The sequence below is a fragment of the Pseudopipra pipra genome, chromosome 13 (assembly GCF_036250125.1).
Source record: "Pseudopipra pipra isolate bDixPip1 chromosome 13, bDixPip1.hap1, whole genome shotgun sequence".
NCBI classification, from domain to species: domain Eukaryota; kingdom Metazoa; phylum Chordata; class Aves; order Passeriformes; family Pipridae; genus Pseudopipra; species Pseudopipra pipra.
Window position 1 is genome coordinate 6,996,193 of NC_087561.1, and position 21,956 is coordinate 7,018,148.

Below are 21,956 nucleotides of genomic sequence, written 5' to 3' on the forward strand. Positions count from 1 at the left end.
ACCACTTCTAGTCAAGCTGCAGTCTAGATACCCTCCAGAGCCACTCAGAGAAACAGGTCAGTGGACCTTTGCTCAGGAAGATGCATCTCCCTACTTATGGATCTTCATAGTTCAATTCAGATGTTCAGAAATCAGTGAAAACGTACATCCCACTAATATCCAGGTGGTGTTGCTCTTAAGCTGGCAACAGAATAATCTTGTTTACATCCCTCATTACTCTAGATATGTCCACTGCATTGATACAGCACAGGTCAAAGCACAGCTGTATGTTATACACATGATGTTCCTCTCTGAGTGACCTCGCAAGCTTCCCCACCTCTCTTATGCTAACCTGTATTCAAAACCAAAAAAATCTTGGAAAATAGAACTTGTTAAAAACATCACACCTTCAGTGCCTGCAGTCTAACTTGTTCCTCCTCCAATGCCTGCTGCTTTTCTTTCTCATCCATCCTGCTGAATGACATTCCTGTATTGGCAAGTGAGGAAACAGCACTGGATAGGGCACTAGCTCTAAAAAAGGTAATAATTAAAAAAAATTTAGTTATTAAAAAAACTAAATCAGGTATACATCACTTACAGTTTAATGATCAAATGCCTTATCTAGTCTTGTGCCATTCTCCCCCCCAGTCACTTCTTCCTTTACTCTCTGGTACAAAAAAGCCCAACAACAGGGTTTGGTGACAAAGCAGCACGAGTACACAAAATCAATCATCAGGTTTCAGTGGGTAGGAACTGGAAAATGTGGAACATACCAGTTGTCTTTTTTCTTTAAAGTCACCTAGACTAGACTGGAATGTTATTCAAATGGCAGAGGCACAGGAAGCTTGTTTGTACATTATATAACAGCAATCAAAGCACAAGAGTTATTCCCTATTTAGTACACACTTGAGCAGAATCCTGTGGCAGCAAATCCTCAAATTTTTGAGCAAAAAAAAAAATCTGAGGAGAATACAACTCAGGAATGTAACTCACACTGATACATTTATCAATATTTACCAAGTTTCTGTGTGGGAATGTCTGTGCCAAAAGAGATCTCTCACTCTTCAGTCAGAAGTACTGTTCACACAATACTGATACCGTTCTTGACAGAAAGAATAACAATTTCTGTCAGCACAGAACACCTAAGCTAATTTGGCTGTTCTGAAAAGGGACTGAAGAGCTTTTATGAGCAGGTTAACATAAATTCATGGTCTGAAAGGTAGACAATTGACAATAAAGATAAATACCATCTGATTGGGTAAGAAGGGTATCAAAATTCAAATACCTTAGAAATCTTACAAATCAAAGGACTTCAAACAAGTAAAAGCTAAAAGGAATAATATACTAGGTCTCAGCTCAGTGGTTTGTTACAGCATAATCAGGCTGTAGTGACATGCAGTCATGCCTAGATTTCAAACATGGCTAAGCTATCAGACTAATACCCACTATATGCTTCATTTATATTTCTAGGAAGAGATATTCAGAAGTGAATAAAATTCAAGAATACTAAGTGACTGAATCCTGAAAAATCTTAGAATAACACTGACAAATATAAGTATTGGCACTGTTGTAATTCATTGGGTGCTCACCTGCTGGCAGCAGAGACTTCTTTTGTTTTCTTTCCCTCCACAGAAGCCAAATGCTGTTCCAGTGCCTCAAGCAAGCTACTGGGTGCCTAAAATTAAAAGTATTTATAAAACATTGCTTCTAATCAACACCTCATTGTTTAGCACACAGATGAGTTTTCTCACCCACAAAAAACAAACAAAAACTCACACATGAATAATTGTGCCTTTGGGTTTTCCTGCCACCCTGCACACCCAGATCCTATCCACTCAGTAGTGGTTCTTTAAAAGGAGTGGGACACAGAGACATGAAGGAAGGATTCCCCCAGAACGGGTTTGCTCCTGCACATGCAAGTTGCATCTTTGGTTTTGGCAACAGTATTTGCTATGTTAAGATTAACTGAATAATCACAGCTGATTAAGCAGTACTCCCCTGAACTCACAGAAGTCCCAAAACAAAGACTTGGTATTTTTGATCTCCTTTCTCATCTAACAACAAAAAGCCAGTCATTCTTCACTCGAGTATTTACAGTCAAAGGCTTATAGCAGAAACACTTGACTACAGCAGGATGTTGGGTTTGATAAAATAGGGAATCAAATTCAACCTGATCCCAACAATACTACTGCAGACTGAGTAGCTGTTCAACATGTAACTATACAATAAGCCAACTCAATTACTCCAAGTGAAATAAATCCTACTGCATATTCAGATGAAAGGAATGGACCTCTCAAGTTTTAATCTGCTTGCCAGCTCAGTCCTCCTCACCTGGCAGGGTTTCAGAGACATTAAAGCCTCTCTTACCACTTGCCAACTTTCAATAGCTAAAACAGATATGACAGGCATTGTTTGGAGGAAAAACAAGCTTGCCCTTGTGTAGCCCTTCTGTACCAAAAGTTAGATCAAGTAATTTCCTGGAAAGAGGAAAAATATTATTTACACAAGGCTTTGGCAAGCTCCCCTTTGAAATACTGAGCACATTTCTAGAGTCCCACATTCAGTGAAGGCCAATTCAAGCTAGATGAATCGAGAGATGGAGGGGGGAAAAAAAGTACTTAGAATAATCCTATAAAACTTCTTGTCTTAAAATTAAGGTCTGAGCTTGTATTTAAGTAGAGCTAGGTAAGCTAAGACATAAGACAGTGTAGCTACTTCAACAACAGGTCATGAATAAATTTGGTGTTTGACCTAGACAGCTAAACCCCAAGGGGGACATTTTGAAATACCGTTCTGGAAAGGTATCAGGGACCAAAAAAAAAAAAAAAAATCATCCCTCCATACTTTTAGGAGGCACAATAGTTTGCAAAAGGCATTGCATGGCACAACTACATTGATAATAACAGAAGCCTATGCCCTAATTCCAGAAATCTTTTTTTTCTCCCAAGGCCACTCTAAAACTTATTTGTATAGAAAAGCATATTCTGTACTTACTATTTCTAAAACCCTCTAAACGACCCCCTCAACCACAAGAACTAAACCCAACAAACCTCCTCTGAACTTTCTTATTGCTGCACACATCCAACAAAACATCAAATTTTGAGTGAACAGAGTAGTTTTATGTCAGAAAAGGCACCCGGGCTAATACAGGCATTATGACATGAGAAATGCTGTATTTTATGATTCAGCCTCCCCCCCACAGAAAGACATCTGACAGACTAACATTCATACAGAGGGAAATGATCCAGTTACATTCATGAAATACAGTAACAGCTATAAACAGAACACAAGCAACATCACTGTGAAACAGGGTATCTACAAAGAAAAACATTTTCGTTAAAGGAGCAGGCAAAATGGCACTATTAAGAGATTCTAGCGAATCCTTTTAATGTGGCACTAAATGGATGTACAATTACTCAACTCATGTTAAATGCCATGAAATTTTCTATGTAAGTGGAAGGCTTAACAGTGGAACTGAAATTGCCAAAATACACAGGATGCTGATGTCTACCACCAGTTCAAAGCTGCCTTTGTCACGTACATAGTGCACTTACAACAAAACAGCTGAGGTATTAGAAATAAAATGTTAAGTTAAATCCCCCTATTCTCAGTAAATAAAGAAACCCTACCTGCTTTCAAGAGCCTTATAATGACCCAATTAAGTGGACAAGTGCACACAAACCCAGTGAGGTATAAATAACTTCAGACTTGAGTATAATGTGATTAGCATAATACAGACCAGCTGAATACTGCACTACTAATCAACAGACAAAGTAAGATGCTAAGATCAAACACCAACAGAAAACATCAAACTACTGTTTTTACTCATTACCTGCTCTTACCCTGATGGTTACAGTCATATTTCTTTCCTACCAAAAAGGCCTAGAAGTTCTTGATGGGATTAATATAAATTGCTAGGAGCAAACATTAGAGATTTGTACTTTGAAGCATGTATGGTTTCAGATGGAAATCATATGTAGGCAGTAATGAATACCACTAACAATGGAAGCTTGTGGTTTAGATTTGATTTCCACATTAAAAAGACACTGAGGTTTAGGCAAATCTTCACACTACATACATTTTTACATGATTAACCCACAAAATTTAATTTCATGAAGGTGGTGCAGGATTAGCTGTGACTGTTCAAAGATTACACATTAAATTTTTACTGTTTCTCAGTGACTCCACTTAAACAGCTCGAGTACTCTAGAGCTCTAAGACACTCCAGTTTATTGCCCCAGTGTCCTGACAGGTGGCTCTTCATTCCATCAGGTTACCCTGCACTGCAGAAATAAGGACAAACACCTCTGTGCTGTTGGGTTGGCCCTACGTGAGAAATACACCATCCCTGCAAGCTGAGGGAGCTCACAAAGAACACCTTTGTTCATTGCTGTGGACTGCCACTGTTTCACCAGGTCACACCATCTTTTTCACCTCCCTTCTGCCCCTCAGTTTATCCTCCCTGGAAGGTGTTTCCCTGCACTCCACCTTTCAGGGTAAGTTTCCCAGCACACAACCTGCACTGTGCATGTCCCTCATACACTGAGTAATAGTTAAGCTGGAATTGAGTGCTGATATAGAAACATCCAATTTATTCAGACCTCAGGGGACAGAAAAAATTCTTGACTGAACTAACTGTAATCTTTGAGTGTGTTGGAAGACATTAAGTTACAGTGAAATGGAAGGTTTTCCTCTAGGCATGGCAAGATGTTTGTGGCTTACCTTGCCAGGGATCCTCTGTGAAAAAAAAAATAGAAGTTCTTGAAAAATATTTTCTGTGAGTTTTATTGCTTTAAACAATCAAAAAAAAAAAAAAAAGCTTATTAAGAGCTTCAAAGTTTGAGTACATTTAATGCATGGTAAAAGTTACCAAACACATTTCCCATATATAAATACATAGAAGGGAATACAGTCTCAAGAAGAATCATTACTATGACACACACCAACCTTTTAAAAACAGAGAACAAAACAGTTGGGTTAATCAATGTACTGTGTATACTGACCTGAGTAAGATCTGGAATGTCACCCTGATCAATTCCAACTTGCTGGGTTTACAAAAAATGAAGAAAAAAACAGTACATTAATACATGGAGTGGCAATGAAAATAAAACACAGCAATATCTGAATGTTACATAGAAACTAACATTTAAAAAGGGATATTCCCAACTTTCTGAACTGGTACAAGTTCCACTAGGAACACATCTCAGTAATCACAAGTGCGTACATCTCAAGGCAAACCCAACTTTTCATCCTGCCTGCCTTTCATGCAGAAAAGTCTACTGGGATCATTAGAAACACCCACATTGCCTACTGCAACTAGATTTTTTAGCAGTTACATTAAAGGAGGGCACTGTAAATAGACTGTAACATTAAGTTAAGTTACAGTTTATACATTTTGTATCATTCATAAAATTTGTATCAACACTTCAGAAAATTTACTATGTTCTACTCTGTCTAATAAAAAAAAGGATACCCAAGAATCTCATCCCATGTTAATGAGTGTATACAAATCTTTAAAATACCTAATACTTCACTGTACAGCAATCTTTGTGAAGTTGTTTTTATGAATATTGATACTGTACCAGTACAGACTGCTAAATTAGATCCTTTCCATAGATGTAGATTTATTTACCTCTGCTACTTTCAGGAATTCTGACAATTTGGTCATTCTGGCTAGAAATTTTTTGTAAATATCCAAGCCTTCTTTGCACTGGTTCTTCTTCATATCAAAATATCTTTCTGAGGATGCAAATAAAACTCTTGTAAGATAATACCCTCCCCAACAAAAGGCTGACACAGTATTATAAAAGTTAATTCAAGACAAACTTCAGGGGGAGAATAGACAGGAGTAACTCAAAGCTATCTGGATTTTAAAGTTTACCTTAACACCTGACACCTTTTGTGATAAGTCAGTCAACACAAAACCACTGATTTTTCTGTTTCAGAGTATTAGACTATAATGCAAAGCTTTATTGAGCATGGATTTGAATCACTGCAAATTGTTAAATTAGGTATTATGGTGAATATTTTCAAAAAGCTTATTAGCTGGAAATGAGGCAAAATATTTTAGCATTTGAAAATATTCCTGGTACATATTTATATTTTTAGATGCTGTATCAATACATTTTGATGTCTCTAGATGGGCTTAAAATCCAAAAGGCATTAGAATGGCTACTGAAGTGAGTACATATCCTGAACTGACCTGCCAAAAGGAGTATCAAACACATCCTTCACTTTCTATGGTTTTGCCCTCTTTACTTAAGAATATTTCACTCGGTCAAAACTAATGGATTAACAGATCAGAAACTGATCAGAAATTTGATTAAATAGTAATCAAAAGGCTTTGTTCAAAGCTTATCACTCTTTTACAAGAAACCCTACTTGTCACCTAATTGGCTCACGTAGATTCAGGTACCAGTTAAAAGGTGAACAGTCAAGCTATAAAGAAGGTACAGGAAAACGGAAGTCAGTCATATTGTGACTATTTTAAATACTCAAAATACCAGATATCTCATTATACTTTTACAGTCTGACTGCAAAGGTTATCCACTGCATATTTATGGTATCCTTGTTTCATTCTCACCAGTCACTGTCTCATCTCTGTTTCTGTTTCAACATCTGTTCTTCCAGGTAGAAGTGTATGCTTAAGCCCATGCTACCTGCCACTAAAACTAAGACAGGCTTAATTTAACAGTAATAGAGCAGAGAATTTATCAGGAAACTGCAGTCAGAAATTGTCTATATTCCTTAATTTTCTCAATACCTTCACAAGTTCAAAAGCTAAAAAAATTCTCACATACCTAAAAGATTAATAATCCCTTCATTGTATGCTGCAAAAAGTCTAATGGAATCTTTAAAGAGGAGCATAAAGGCAGCATTTATAACACCATTTGTTAGTTCATTTGGATTTGCCTGTGTAGAAAGCAATGAGAAAGTAAATTAGTATTTAACAAAATAACGAAACTCTCACTTCAAAATGAGAGAGTTTTACTTAACACTGAGTTTAAAGTACTTGCATCAAAATCAAGGAGTGCATCAAGCTGGTTCTGTATGATTGGAAGAGTTTTCAGAAGCTTTTCAGGATTCATAGTTCTCATCACTCCATCTATCCTACAGAGGAAAAGACACAGATTTACGAGTTACAAAGAGACCTCAGCACATTATGCTCTTTCAGCAGTAAGATATTGCTTCAAAGAGTAAAAAGAACACCTTTCTATGACAAGCTCAAGAACAACTGGCTTCCAGCCCCTGCAACAGGAAAGATCTAACAAAAGAAGTAACGGTCTTACCCTCTTTTCATTTTGGTGAAGTCAACTGCTACAAGTCTATATGAAAGTGCTTTTTCATTCAAGTATCTGCTGTATCGCCTAATGAAGGTAGACATATCATAGCCTAAAAGTTAAGCATTTGTAAGTTAGACATTTTAAAGAGGTACAGTTCATTTTAAGTTCTTTTCAAGAACTACCCTCCTACTAGCCCATTTTACATCAACTTGCTTAAAAATCCCTTCATAGGCACTTTCTAGAGTCTCAAGAGCGACTGTTTTTCACCTCGAGATGTGATGTTACAGTTTCTTCCCAACTTGCTAAGATTAGGAAAGCATTTGTTGCAATTATGAGAATAAACACCTAAACGCATTAAAATATTAGACAAGAACCAAGCATAAAATATCAGTAAGGAACCCAGCAGTTCTTGTTGAGATGTTCTTGAAATTAACTAAAAATGTATTCTTAGTAAAATGCTGAAGAGCTTGGTAACATAACTTACTATAAAAATGGGGTTTTTTGCCATTAGCAAGTACTTAAAGGACTTGGAGATTTGGAGTTCTCACTATTTATACAACACATCCTGGTTACCATTCCATGCACCTTAACAGTAAACATTTACTCCTGAAGCATTAAAATGCAATGGCAAAAGTTATTATTGTGCTGATAATTCATCAGGTTTATTCTAATGAGCCTTAAGAGTTCACCTTTTAAAGTTCATAGCTGTGTGTGCAATGCTACATACATTACAGAAAATTTCTAGCACTCACCTAGGTAACTCATACATGGTGTCTCATGCAATACAAATCATAATACCCTTCAATTTAAATGTCATTTGTCTCCTGGAGTGCACCTACACGTGCACTATCACAGAGAAAAAAAGCAGTGATTTCCTTCAGTGAAAGATCCTTACCCTGCATGGCACTTTTGTCCAGGTAGTTATTTAAGTTGAACAAAGTATTTCGGGATGCAAGATACTGGATAAAGCGCTGTTGGTGAAAAAAAGTTGGGAATGTAATTGTTGTGAGAGTCAAAACACTTGAGCAAGAAAACTACACTTACCTTGTAACTTCTATCAACAGTAGAATTTGGTTAAAAGGGAAAAATTTAGAGGAAAACCTGAAAACACTCACTAACAAAGCCTCTGAAGTCCAAAATTCTATTTGGCAAAAGTATAGATTTAAATTAATAAAGACATCACTGCCTGTGAATAAAATACTAATAATCCTAGAGGAAGCTGCTTCATTAACTTTGTAGTTTAGAACAGACAAGCTGGAAAATACAAAACAAAAATACCACTTGCATTATCCAAGCTCCCAAAGTTTGCACAACTCTACTGCTGCTGTAGAAGAGGAAGACAGGCTTAATTACACAGTTTAAAAGCAGTGAATGAGAATAATGGTTCTGAACTGTGGTGAGCAGCACCACTGGGGTGATAACCATATACTTTTTACATATAATGCAGTGATCTGACTAAACAACATTTAAGTTTTGACAAATAATAGCTGGCCAATAATAACACAGGAGTAAGAGACAAACACATCCAGGTAGCAAGGTAGTTTTAAAAGCTTCTCTGCCACTGTCACACACAGATCTCCCAAGATTCTCATTCCTTGACTTTCTTGCTTGTTTGTGTGTGTTTTAGTGCATAAAAGAGAATTATGATAAATATGGCTTAAGGGACTTGCTTTGATCTGAAATGCTCTGCTGCCACAGAATGCAGGGCCTGTTCCTTCACTCTCCACGGTGGAAATCCACCCTCCTGCCAGGCTGGGACTGTTGTACTCTGTAAACCAGCATGTGTTCAGTGAGGCTCAGGAGAGTACCTGCTCCTGGGAACTGGAATAGAGGCTTAGCACAGTAACGAGAAAATCCTTCTCACTGGTACTATTTAAACTGAAATCAATTTAACCTGCCAGTGATTCCCCAACTTGTCACGTACCACCTCATCAGCAACTCCAGAGGTAGGCTTTGCCTACCAACAGTTCAGGCTCTGTTTTTTCTTATTCTGTTTTCCAGTTGACTTATCTGTACATCTTACTATTGCATTCAAAGAGACACAAGCAAAACAGTAGCAACATGATCAGGAACAGAACAGTGATATTCAAAGGGTTTCTATCCATATATATTTCAAAATTAGCTACTGTTCTGAATCTCATTTTAAAAGGGACAAGGCTAACTCTCAACTACTCAGATGTCAGGGGTCTTATGCTGCAAAATGCACAGGCAAGAGGAGTTTCACCCAAAACTTCATCTCAAGAAACAGGCAGCTATATTGAACAAGAAACTGCAAGACAGTGATTGCTCTGCCAACATTTTGACCCTCTCTTATGTTTACTTTTACTTAAAATAGAAGTCCAACATCTGATAATTTTTTATTTGCTTCAGAAAAAGCCTCTTTTAATGTACTAGGAGAGTGAGAAGTACGCTCATGTTCCACCTGAAATTACAGAACTAATGTTCCAGCCACGTTACCTCAGCAGGTATAAAGGAATTCTCTAAAATTCCAAATGCACCTGTTCAAAGCTGAGGAGCAGATTTAGTATAGACATAAAAATTCAACTCTTCAGCCAGTACAAAACACTTACTGGCAGTGTACAAAACACTGTATGGGCAAACAGATACTGGCTGGTGGCCCACAACTCTAAGTTTTGATTTTTTATTTTTTCTATGGTTCAGATTGTGGTTTGTTTGGTTTTCTTCCTTGCAAGTTTCATTGTGCAGATATGAACTGTATTGGAAAAAGAGGGAATAAACAAGCTGATTTAGAGCATTGAGTTTAGTTTTATACTTGTAATAAGTAGTAAATTCCAAGCAGTGAATTTTACATTGCAATATTCCTTATTTCTGTCTATTATCTGTTGAAAATACAGCTTAAACAGGTAAATAACCTGAGGAGCTGTTAAGGAAGAGCACACTATGTTTTACAGGTCATTTCAATGAAGTTCACAGAGCACTGCAGAGAGGAGGCAAAGACCAAGCTTTCAGAGCAGTTTAATGGCTGGTGGGTACTTGAGGAGTCATCACTTCAATATTACTGGTAGTCAACAATCATTTCTTAGGTCAATGACTGCACACAGATTTAGGACTGTTATCTGACCAAAGTTTAGCTTTTAATACAATAGAGGCTACATTTCTAATGCCATATTAGTGACTGGGATGCATTTCAGAAATTGTGAGGAAATAATTTAAGCGAATCAAATGCAGTAGAAATACGTTTCAGAGGACTCTAAACAGCAACAACATCTGAAGGTTTAGCCCATCAGATGATGACTTGCAGGATCAAATATTCCAGTCATCATATTCCTCTCCCCTCTAGTACACATTCTTCCTTATCTGTTTTAAGGTTGGCTGCACATTTATGGAGGGCTAACAGGACTCTTCTGCTGTGCTCTTCCTGATAAGCACTGCCCTAATGAAGTAAAGCTCATAAGAAGTCTTTCAAGTCTCTATTCTACAAATGTCACTCATTATTTCCTCACAGCCCAACCCAGATACCTGCAGGCAAATTGCAAACACTGATGTATTTTGGTATTGAAATAATGAAGGAATATATTTTTGTTTTTGACAAGTACTTTACAGCCACCAACTGAGGAAAAACCAAAATCCTGGAAAACTGAAATACATATCTAATGCCTTACAGATTGAGACAATGTTTTAAAAGCCATAGAGAAGACCTTAACAGAACTAATCATGTCTTACCTCGTTTCCATACATCATGAGGTGGTGTGTTGTAATTAGAGCTTTGAACACTACAACCCAGCTACTGTTTGCAGTTCTCTCAAAGAGTGTGTCTGCCAACTGTGGAATATTCACATTCATTTCATTTGTGCACTGTATTAGATCTAAATTAAAGGGGAAAAAAAGCATAATAATGAGTTACATGCTCAAAGAGGATCAACACGTTATTTTGTGTTTTTACATTGAGAATTCTTACTGGAAGCATGAACTTCAGTACTTTGTTTAAGAAATAATTGTGGTCTTTTAGAGTCCTTCCTCAAATTCACTACATTTTACTGAAGGACTTCAAGTATGAACTTCAAAGGCATTTCAGTAATTTTATGGAGTCCCAATACTTCATCAACAAATAACTTGTTCCATTAGAAACCCAACAGAGCCCAAATTAGTGTTTGAAAGCCAGTGTAGACTTTCTGGGTGCTCAATGTCTGAGGTCACTCAATGTAACCAAAAAAAATGAAAATCCAAGAAGCAAGGAAAAGCTTAGACATCCATACCTCATGGGATCAACAGGCAGTAAGTACTTTGCCACTCCAACCTAAGCCTGAGTACTGACACACATGACAGCAAATGAGATGCTACAAACCTGTAAAATAAGGCTCCTTTCTCTAAGAATTAAGAGCAAGAACTTGCATCTACACATCTTTCCACTTAGCTAAAAAAAACTAATCACCAGCCTACTGACTATTTGTGGTGAATCATGGCAGGTGTCAGGCTTTCGTATAAAAAAGCTCTTTGTGTCCAAGACTGACAATAAACTCAACAGTAGAACATTAACTTGGGAGGTCAGAGACAGAGCTTCAAGCCTCTGCCAGAATATTGGTACAAAACCAGACCATGCTCCAGCAGACACATGGGAAAGCACCTGCCTGAGAAGGCTGGAGAAGGTACTTGCTGAGAAGGGAGCAAAGAACTGAATCCAGGACTGCTCTAAACCCCTCAAGACATGCACATCAGACATTTGTTCTCTCTCTGTACTAAATTTGGCTCAGGTGTGATCAAAGTACACCCTAAGGACTGGGCAAGGCCAGTAAAACAAACATCTGGTTTGAAAAGCTTCCTTTGTGGCCTCTCCTTTAAGCCAAGCCTGTGAGCAGACTGTTGGTAGCAGAGCCCATTGCTGTTTGTGTGGCTTGTCTGGATGAGGACCTGAGGAAGGGCAGGTGCTTGGGAAGCTGGGAAACAACTGAATTCTGAGGTGTTGGCACCACTGAAACGGCCACTGAAACTGCTCTGTCGTATAAGCAGCATGTAGAGAACAGACTACATTATCATAAGCAATTTAAACGTGAACTTAGAGCTCATACATTGATAGTTTAGGACAAAATACCTCATAGAAATATTACACTTAGAATTTATATATGTTCTAATGCACAGAATATATTATAGATGTATCTTAATTAAAGATCAGTTTATTAGGAACAAAAAGTCCTTTGATTAAGGATCACTGATTAAATAATTTAATAACCAGAGTAATTTTAACAGGGTAAAGAATTTAGATATTATCTTGTTCAGGTAGAAAGCTATAAAATGGACATTAGAGCAAGTTACTAATTTCACTCTGATGTCAAAGGCTTCCAACTATGTACAAAACATGCAGCTGGGATGAAAACTGTCACCCTTATTAGTAACACGCAAAAATGCTGAAATAACTGCACAAAAACAAAAGCCCTGAAGTTTTAAGCAAGCTATACATCAAAATCTTATTGCTGAGTAGTGTTAAAATAGTTCAATATTTACAAAGGTGAAGTTTCTCAAAAAACAAGCCATTTGGTAGACACTTCTCATGGTTGTATCATCATCAGATGCTCTGTCATATTAAAAAGTACTTTAACCTAGAAGTCCAAACAGTCCATAGGCAATTACTGCCCTACAGAATGAAGAAAGTTCCAATTCCATAATTTATACTTAGAAAAGTCTTAAATATTAATTCCACAGCATCATCACTGAATGAGAACTTTGTTATGACATTTCTAAGTAGTTGTCTCAAAACACATTAAGGCAAGTTTGTCTTCCTAAACCCAATCAGTTTATAAGCAAGCACAACAGACAGCCATGGAAATACCAAGCAAGCATCAATACCTGAAGTGTCTGTAACCAGCACAGAAATGTTACAGGACTGTTACAAGTCCTACTCTCAGTTTAGAAAAAACAACCAAACAAAAAAACAACCAACAAGAATCCCCCAAACTCTATAAAGAGCAATACCTATAACACCACTAGGTAACAGTTAAAGAAATTCCATTGATCTGCTCAGGTCAAAGACCACATGGATAACCTATGGAAAATATTATTTCTGCACAAAGTCCTTTTCCTTTACACAACCACTAAGTCAGATCTTTCACTGAGGATTTTTCAATATTAAGTGTGCTTATTAAATAATAGCTGAAACTGGGAGGGAAGATCCAGGTTAAAACCCAAACCCTTTCTACTCTCCAGTCAGGTTAGCCAAGCTATTTTCATTCCTATTTTGCCAGCACTCTCCACATAGATTTCAATCTCTTCACCTTCCCTAAGGTTTCCCAGCAGATGTTCCAGCAGATCCTAAAATGATGCTGAACACCTGGGGGATCCCTTGCACATTTGTATGTCTAGGACTGCTACTGAGTGTTCTTACAGTGCTGTTCAGGCACAACGTGACAGGAATCCTACTGTTCACACCTGTACCTAATGCTGTAGCTGATGACCTCTCCTTAAGCCCCACATCCATAAAAAAAGCTTTGGCTTATCTTGCCAGCACAAGTTTACTTCCATAAGAAGCTATGTCACTTAACACAAACCCTGATCTTTCATTCCAAAATCTCCTTCAACACACAAACACATAAGCCACAGTTGCCAACATTGAAGAACACATGCTTAGACAAAGAGAACATCTCTAAAACACTAAACTAAGAAAAAAAATCTCTTATAGGTCAAAATTGGACTTTTCTTAAGAGTGTGTTGCAAAAGCACAAGTTTAAAAAGACTCTTTAATAAGCCTACTCAGGGTAATTTTTTTAATTAATATTTTAAAACTAGTAACAAAAAAAAGCTGGCATCACATTTCAATTCTACCAATTGAGATCCATAAAAAGAAAAGCAAGTGCCATTTTTCTAATACGATTCTTCTAAGCCTGCAACAGGAATATCTACACAGAAACAACTGTATGGATCTGTTACAGCTGGTGGCACAGGAGGAAAAGGCTATTAAATCCATACATCTGGGAGTATAAGAGAACACATGCACCTGAGAGACTGACAGCTGGGCAACTGTAATATGGATGTTGGCAGCAAAAACTGGAATGAAATGCATAGGGTGAGTGAGGCTCATTTTCTTATCGCACTACTTATATAAACACTTCACAACTCAAAGCATTTTGCCAATTACCCAGAGGAATCATTTCAACTGCAAGTGAAGCTGTGGTGCTATTTCTAGAATGGAATTTAGAAACATGTTAACATCACATAGGGAAAAAAAAAAAGGAAAAAAGAAGAAAAAAAAATCAAACAGCTTTAAACCAGAAGAGCACCATAGGGGTTTTCAAGCAGCCTGGAAGAGCTGTGGAAATCTTACTGCCTAGAAGAGTACTGAGGATTTCTCTTCCACAGCTCATCTGAAATACTGGCACATCATCTGTGAAACTATACAGCTCTTTGGAGAGCAGCATGCAAAAATCCAGATATAAAAAAGAAACCCAACCCAAAATATACATATAACAGGTTTTTGGAAAATTCTCAGTCAGGCATTAACAAAAACTGACATACTATTCAACTTTCAAGAAAGTCATAACTTTCTTGAGTCAGGAATCTCCCTCAAGAGAACTGTAAATACATAGCTTAAAGGCAACCATAATGGTTTAATATTCACGTATTTCTTCCATTTTGTCACAGGACAGAAACTGCTTTAAGACAGATGTAAAAATGAAGACCACTTTCTTCCGTCACACAGTCTTGAAAAAAAATACATTTCCTTTTTGAAAGATGCACCATAGATGACACATTACCAAAAGATAAAACATCAGAGCCACTTCAGCAAACTTTCTCAATGTAGCCAAGGAGTGCAACAATTCTTGCTGGAAGACTTAAACATAGCACCTGACTGATAAAAATATTTTTATGCCCATGTGCTCTTTTAATAAACAATTGAGATCAATCTTTAAGTTTCAGTTATGTAATAACAGCTAAATCTGAACTTCCAGTTACTTTACCAGAAGAAAGCAATTCAGCTATTCTGTCCCACTTCCCCACTAAACAAGGATACAGGACAGACAGCCCATAAAGTTTCTTTAAAAAGCTAAACATAAACCCTATTGATAGATCCCAACAATATTAACTCTTTTTTTTTGTTCAAGTTAAATTTCCTCAATTATTGTACTGAAAAGCTTCAATGATTACTAAAGAACTTCAAATTAAACACAGCTACCCATCTGTGTAAAGAGTTCAAGAAAACGTCTTTGTTCTGTATCACAACTTACACATCTCTGCAAGAACCACACTGCCTCAGCATTTACCCGACTGTCAAGAGCTCTGGCGGCCAAAAGGGAAAAGAGGCAGGTACAAAATCAACCCCAAACTGTGACAGTCATAACGTGATATTATTGGCAAAACATATACTTTGTGATGGTTTGGTGGAGACTTCCCCTTTCTCCTAAAACAACAGGCTTAAGAGACTAATTCTGTTAAATAATACAATTGTATACCTGAATTACCACTTCTAACAAGATTTCCAAAGCTTGTGTTTGTATAGGAGTTTTAAGTTTTAATGAGTAACATTAACTACTTTCCCCTTCCCTGCTGTTCTTAAGTGGGCTCTATACAAGTTAAGCAGGAGTTGCTTTTTCCATTATTACTGTGTTCATTTAAAAGTTTAAGATGCAATTGATTTAGGGGGTTATATTTTTCTAAATTTCAGTCTACACACAAGTCTACTCTGCCAGTTACCAACTTGGCTACAGCTTTAATTTATCCTTTTTTTATTATGACTCTTCAGTAGTTAGACAAGAAGAGGTTTGTCTCCAAAAGCATAACAGCCCCATTCCACTGCAAACCAGACTCAGGAGGCTGAGGGTAGTGAGAGAATCCACACTGGGAAAGATGAGACAAGACCTTCAGGTGCTCCACTAAGTGGAAAGATCAGCCTCTATATGACATTTTGTATTATCCGAAAATATTACAAAATACTACAGAAATAGATCTGCTGACTTATTTAGGACACCGTGACCTACTTTAAAAGGTAAATCCCCAAGTATTCCCATTGACATTGCTTAGGTTTTGGGGATGGGTTTTTTGTGGGTGTTTTTTCACTCTTCAAGAAAAATATGACTATACTACTCAGCAATTAGTAGTCAGACAAACCCCAAGACTCTTAAATACTAGTTCACACACTGCATATATAACATTTTCCTGTAAAAACCTATGTTGTCATATGACAGTTCTTCTTGCTGAGAAAACTTGGCAATAAGGGGATTTTCAGAATTAATCTGAACAGAGTGCACAAACTGATACCCCTCCACAATCCCTGATACAACTATAGCAACTCTCAAAAAAATGTTCTTGTTAAAGCTTTTTCCTGAGTAGCAATTACAAATAGTACCAGATGGTGTATCATTTTGAATGACACACACATGTAGTGACCAGGGTACAACTACCAGTATTTTACATTAAATCCAAGCTATATTTTTGTCCATAATTTACTTAAATTGGGAAGTACTTGCACTGTATCTTGGAAAACATATACTCTGTGATTTTTCCAGAGAAGACAGTATTTAGTATTTACCTGCTCATATTTAATAAAAGGAAGTCTTGTGTACAAGTGAAAAATTAAGAAGTGCCACTCAAAGGGTTGCAGATGTTTGAAAAGCAGTGCCTGGATATGCTCAGTGAAGATTGGAGCATGTTCATTGGGATTTTTTTAAACCCCTTTACAGACATATTTGAGGTACCATATTTCACATCTTTTTTCCCCACCCCACCAAAGTATTCCTGTATTTCAGACACTAGTCACAAGAAGAAGATTTTTGTTTGTCTTAGACCAAAGTCTGAGCAAGTAAATTACACCAGAACATAGAACTCATCACAGAAGGGGACCTTCAGGAGAGACTGAGTGACAGCTCTAAACAGCCTTAGATCAAAACACATTCAGAGGAACTTGTTAGTCAAAAAGCAATCTCAGTTTATTTTATTCTCAGGAATTTTTACATGTTTCCATTTTCTTATTTTTTGGGGGTGACTTCTGGTAGATGACATTATTTTAAGGATATTTTCAAACAACACACTACCTCTTTTAAGATTCAAAAGCTTTCAAACTATTGAGCAAACTGCCACCACTTTCTGGCTTCCTGTTATGTTGCCATTTCTGGACTCAAGGGTTACCTCATTAACTTGTTCTACCACAGGCACAACACAAGACAAGATAAAATAAGGTAATGCAAAAAGGTGTCTTTAAAAAAGAAATTGTCAGTTACCCACTCTTAAAGCTTTTCATTTCAACACAGTAGCTGCAATATTCACTACTGTAGCTGGATCCCACCCATTCAGATCAGTAACAAATGAAATATATATTTGGTTATTTTTAACTGTTTGATCCACATCGAATGGTCTCGCACAAGTCTGTATGAACAGACGAGCGTCACAGCATCACACAGCCAAACTACCCTCAAACCACATAAAACCTACAGTGTTTCTTCAGAGAGCCTCAACAGCAGACTCCCTTTAGTACCTTCAATTTGCACGAGGGCTGCAAAACTAGAAACGGGCAAAAGGCTTTACGCCTTTATCTCTCTCCCTAATGGAAACACACACTTATTTCCCATTTACTAGCTGGGGAACAGGTGTGCTGTGCAACGAGCAAGGTTTGAAGCATTCACTGCCCTTCTGAGCAAACAGCAACTGCGATTGATATCCCGTTATTAAAACCTGAAGCGAAGCCACACCACTGATACTGTTGTAGAGTTCAAGGGTAACTTTCTACACCTTTTGGTACACAGAGGGGAGTTTTAACATATTAAATATATCAGCGGCAACATACTCTTATCGAGGAGAAATCCACTGGTCCACCTACGCCCTTCCCTTTACCTCGCTCCTAATCTTTTTACCCCGTTTCACGAGCCGCAAGACAAAACGCTGTGATATTTCGGGAAACGACAGAAATATTTAACCGGCTGCAGTCCAGCGGATGCACAGAAGGACAGAACAGTGCTTAAAAAAATTGCATTCTGGCTCACAGCAGTAAACCCACCTTTTCCCCAGGTGCCGGATTAACAAGCACTACTACAGCCAGAGCACACGAGCTAAGAAGCTCTCACAAGAGCTCGTGAGGTTGGAATATTTTTGCTTCCCGGGCGCCACAGGGCGTTACAAACCTCACTCCCTCCACGTGGAAAATAAGTTCTGGAGCTCACGGCACTCAGATCCACCCAGATTTACACGACACCCCCCCCAAGTGCGAGCGGCCGGCTCTCGCCTCCCGCCCGCCCGCAGCCCCAGAGCAGCAAAGCCGCCCCGGAGCTCCAAGCCCGGCCCCGCCGCCAGGTCCTACTCACAGTCCAGGTGCTTCTTCTTGGGGCCCATCACCTCGTGGGTCGTCGCCTTGCACACAGCCTTGGCCACGGCCGAGCCGGTCACGCTGTGCTGCGCCGCCGTGATGCGGTCGGTGATCGACTGCCCCGACATCATTGCCGCGGCCCTGCCGGCGGCTCCCCCGCGGTCCCCCCGCAAGGCCGGGGCGGCGGCTCCCCCGCAAGGCCGGGGGCGAGCGCAGCCTCCCGGGGGAAGGGCGCCGGCGGCTCCCTCCGGCGGGAGCGCTCGCCGGGCTCCGCCTCAGCGGCTCCTCTCGGCCGCCGCCGCCGCCGCCACGGGGGCTCTTCCCGCTGCTCCGCGCTGCGGCGGCGGTGCTCCCTCGGCTCCCAGCGGTGGCGATCCCCCGGCTCCCGGCAGCGGTGCTCCCGGTGCTCCCCCGGCTCCCGGCGCCGCTCGGCGCTGCCGCTGCTCCTCCCGCGGGTGCGCCCCGGCTTTCCCTTTCACATTTGCGCTCACAGACAAAATGGCGGCGGCCGCGGCGTCAGGTGACCGCGCGCCCGCCCCGCTCCCGCCCCGCCGCCCCTGAGCGGGGCCGGAGCCCGGCGGGAATGGGGCTGGAGAGGGGCCGGAGGGGCAGGAGAGGGCAGGAGAGGGGCAGGATCCCGCGGGAGTGGGGCCGGAGCCCCTCCCGCCGGGCCTCAGCTGTCCCGCCCCAGGTATAGGTCGGGTGCTCCGTGACCCGCCGCCCCCAGAATCACGGAATCAATTAGGTTGGAAAAGGCCTCTGAGATCGTCGAGTCCGACCTATGACCGAACACCACCGTGTCAACCGGACCATGACACTGAGCGCCATGTCCGGTCTTTCCTTACGTGCCTCCAGGGACGGTGACTCCACTGCCTCCCTGGGCAGCCCATTTCAATGTCCAATCACCCTTCCTGTGAAGGAATTCCTCCTAATGCCCAGCCTAAACCTCCACTGGCACAGCTTGAGACTATGTCCTCTTGGCCTGTCGTTGGTTGCCGACCCTCTCCTGGCAACAGCCTCCTGTTGGAGTTGCCTGAGAGCTCTTTGTTCTATGCATGGGTGTGACATTAAAAATAAAACCTGCCCGGTCGTCACGGCGTGTCCAGCATTGAGAGAAGCACCAGCAGCAGAGCCTGGGGTTGGGCTGTTGAGGGGTGGCAGAGAGAATGATCGAACAGGGCTTGAAATCAGATTTTCATCACAGACTTATAGAATGGCCTGGGTTGGAAGGGACCTTGGAGACCACCTAGTTCCACCCCCCTGCCATGGGCAGGCACACCCTCTGGTAGTCCAGGTTCTACTAGATTTTGGTGGGATGAGTGTTCCTGTGGAGCCCAGCACAGCAGCATCGGTCTGCAGGGAAGCAGAGGTGCGGAAGGACCTCATGGAGGGAAACTCCCTCGCAGGTTGAGGAGAAAGAATAAAAGCTCCTCAGAAAACTTTTCTCTTGCAGACTTTGATTGCAGAAGTAACATTTGGAAAAAAAGAGCCCAACCTCCTCTGCTGAGCCTGTTTCATGGAACTAGAGAATCATTTAGGTTGGAAAAGACCCCTAAGCTCATAGAGTCCAACCATCAACCTGGCACTGCCAAGCCCAGCTGTGTCTCCAAGTGCCACATCTATATGTCTTTTAAATCCCTCCAGGGATGGTGACTCCACCACTGCCCTGTGAAGCCTGATCGTGGGCTTGACAACCCTTTTGGTGAAGAATTTTTTTCTTGATATGCAATCTAAACCTCCCCTGGCACAACTTGAGGCCATTTCTTCTTGTGCTATCACTTTTTACTTGGGAGGAGAGACTGCCCCCCAGCCTGCTACCAAACTGTAGCCAAACCACTGGTGGGTTCTCAACACCTTTGCAGCTACTGGTATCCAGCACAGCCCTATAGGGGCTGCCATGGGGAAAACTAAATCCATCCCAGCCAAACCCTATACAGTGAGGAAAAAATTGCAGCGTCACTACTACTCAATCAGAACACTCTTCCCAGGCCATTCCACGGAAGAGTATTTTCTTAACTTCTGCATTTATAGTACATTAATGTAAGTGTGAACACATAAATGATGGAACACAGCAATAGTTATTTTAGGTTACAACTTTGAAGTAAAACCACAAAAAGTAAGACTAATAAGGAGGCTGTTGAATACGAGTGTAATAAACAAGACTCTAGCAGCTTCTGACAGTCAAGTCATATTTTAGGGTACTGATTCAAGCTCTATTGCTTACATTATCCCTAAAGTGAGATGCTCCATAAATATGTGGGCTAGACACACACCCAACCATCTGCTATTGCAATACACGTATAAAAGCAGTAAAGCAGGAAACATTCCCTAGGTGTACTATGGGTACCTCTTCTCCTTCCACAGTATATAGGGGTTTTGTTTGGGCAGGACCAGGAGGTTTAGCCAATCTGGTGTTAACCAGCCAAGTGGCTTCTGTTAAATTTATATCTCACTGCTTCCATGCCCCACTGTCCAACACTGTCAACATAGTCTTTAACAGTCCATCATATCTCTCAATCTTTCAGTATGATTATGGGTGATAGGGGATGTGATATACCCACTCAATGATGTGTTTCTTAGCCCAGGAGTTCATGAGATTATTTTGGAAATTAGTCCCATTGTCAGATTCAATTCTTTCTGGGGTACCATGTCACCACAAAATGTACCTGTCAAGGCCTAGGATAGTGTTTCAGGGTTTACATGGCTTACAGGGTGGGTTTACATGGCTTACAGGGTGTATTTCTATGAGGGCAGTTATGGGGAAAATTAACTCCATTCCAGTCTGCCCCGATACATGTATAAAGACAACAACAGGCAAGCAGGGTCTCTTTCAATACCGTTGAAAAGCACAATGACACTGAACAAGTATTAGTGGTCCTATGAACGGGGGTGAGTAATGTGAATGAAGGATTTCTATAGCCCTAAGGGCATAAATGCATTAAAACATGGTCACTGCTATTAAAATATTGAACATTTCCTGTGCTGGAAAAAGTTACAAACTCTTTAGCCTGGCTGGCAGCAGGCAGTTTCCAGCTGCCTTATTTTTGTTTTAAGGCTTGTAGTTTCTGGGAAATAAAGATCTTGAATCTTCAAAGCCTGAGGAAACATCAAAACAGTAAGAAAAGAAGAGATGGAAAGATTAAATACACATTACACATGTCTACATCTCTTAGGGCCTGTCTAAACAGGGAAGCTGTTTTGCAATAAAGGAGAGTATGAGCTGAAGCACAGTGGCTATTCTGTGCTACCTCCTCCCCCAGTAGCGACTCACTTATTTTATTCCATATTAGGAAGCCTAAATTTCACATAAAATGAGTTGAGTTTTCCCCATTACCATGGCTCTGTCTTTACTTGATGTGGTAGTCAGGCCCAAATATGAGTTCAAATGTCCCTCTTCAGTCAGCACATTGACTTGTTCTGGGTTCAAGCCATCCTGTGCACAGCATGGATGG

The 21,956-nt window shown here is 40.1% G+C and overlaps 1 protein-coding gene across 11 annotated transcripts in view; it reads right to left on the reverse strand.

Annotated features, from left to right (window-relative positions):
* Window positions 1–19,087, reverse strand: part of VBP1 (VHL binding protein 1) — a 40,933-nt gene extending 21,846 nt beyond the window's left edge. For 2 of the 11 annotated variants that reach the window (XM_064669829.1, XM_064669828.1), the window contains exons 1-11: window positions 18,503–19,087; window positions 10,947–11,089; window positions 8,158–8,233; window positions 7,269–7,371; window positions 6,996–7,089; window positions 6,780–6,891; window positions 5,612–5,718; window positions 4,983–5,024; window positions 4,702–4,716; window positions 1,569–1,654; window positions 387–510 (exon numbers count right to left, since the gene is read on the reverse strand). In XM_064669829.1, coding sequence (XP_064525899.1) covers window positions 387–510; window positions 1,569–1,654; window positions 4,702–4,716; window positions 4,983–5,024; window positions 5,612–5,718; window positions 6,780–6,891; window positions 6,996–7,089; window positions 7,269–7,371; window positions 8,158–8,233; window positions 10,947–11,089; window positions 18,503–18,635 — 1,035 coding nt within the window. In that variant the 5' untranslated portion in view covers window positions 18,636–19,087. The remainder of the gene's footprint in view (window positions 1–386; window positions 511–1,568; window positions 1,655–4,701; window positions 4,717–4,982; window positions 5,025–5,611; window positions 5,719–6,779; window positions 6,892–6,995; window positions 7,090–7,268; window positions 7,372–8,157; window positions 8,234–10,946; window positions 11,090–18,502) is intronic. The other 9 variants (XM_064669834.1, XM_064669827.1, XM_064669839.1 and 6 more) reach the window with 8 other exon arrangements.
* Between the last annotated feature and the right edge of the window lie 2,869 nt (window positions 19,088–21,956).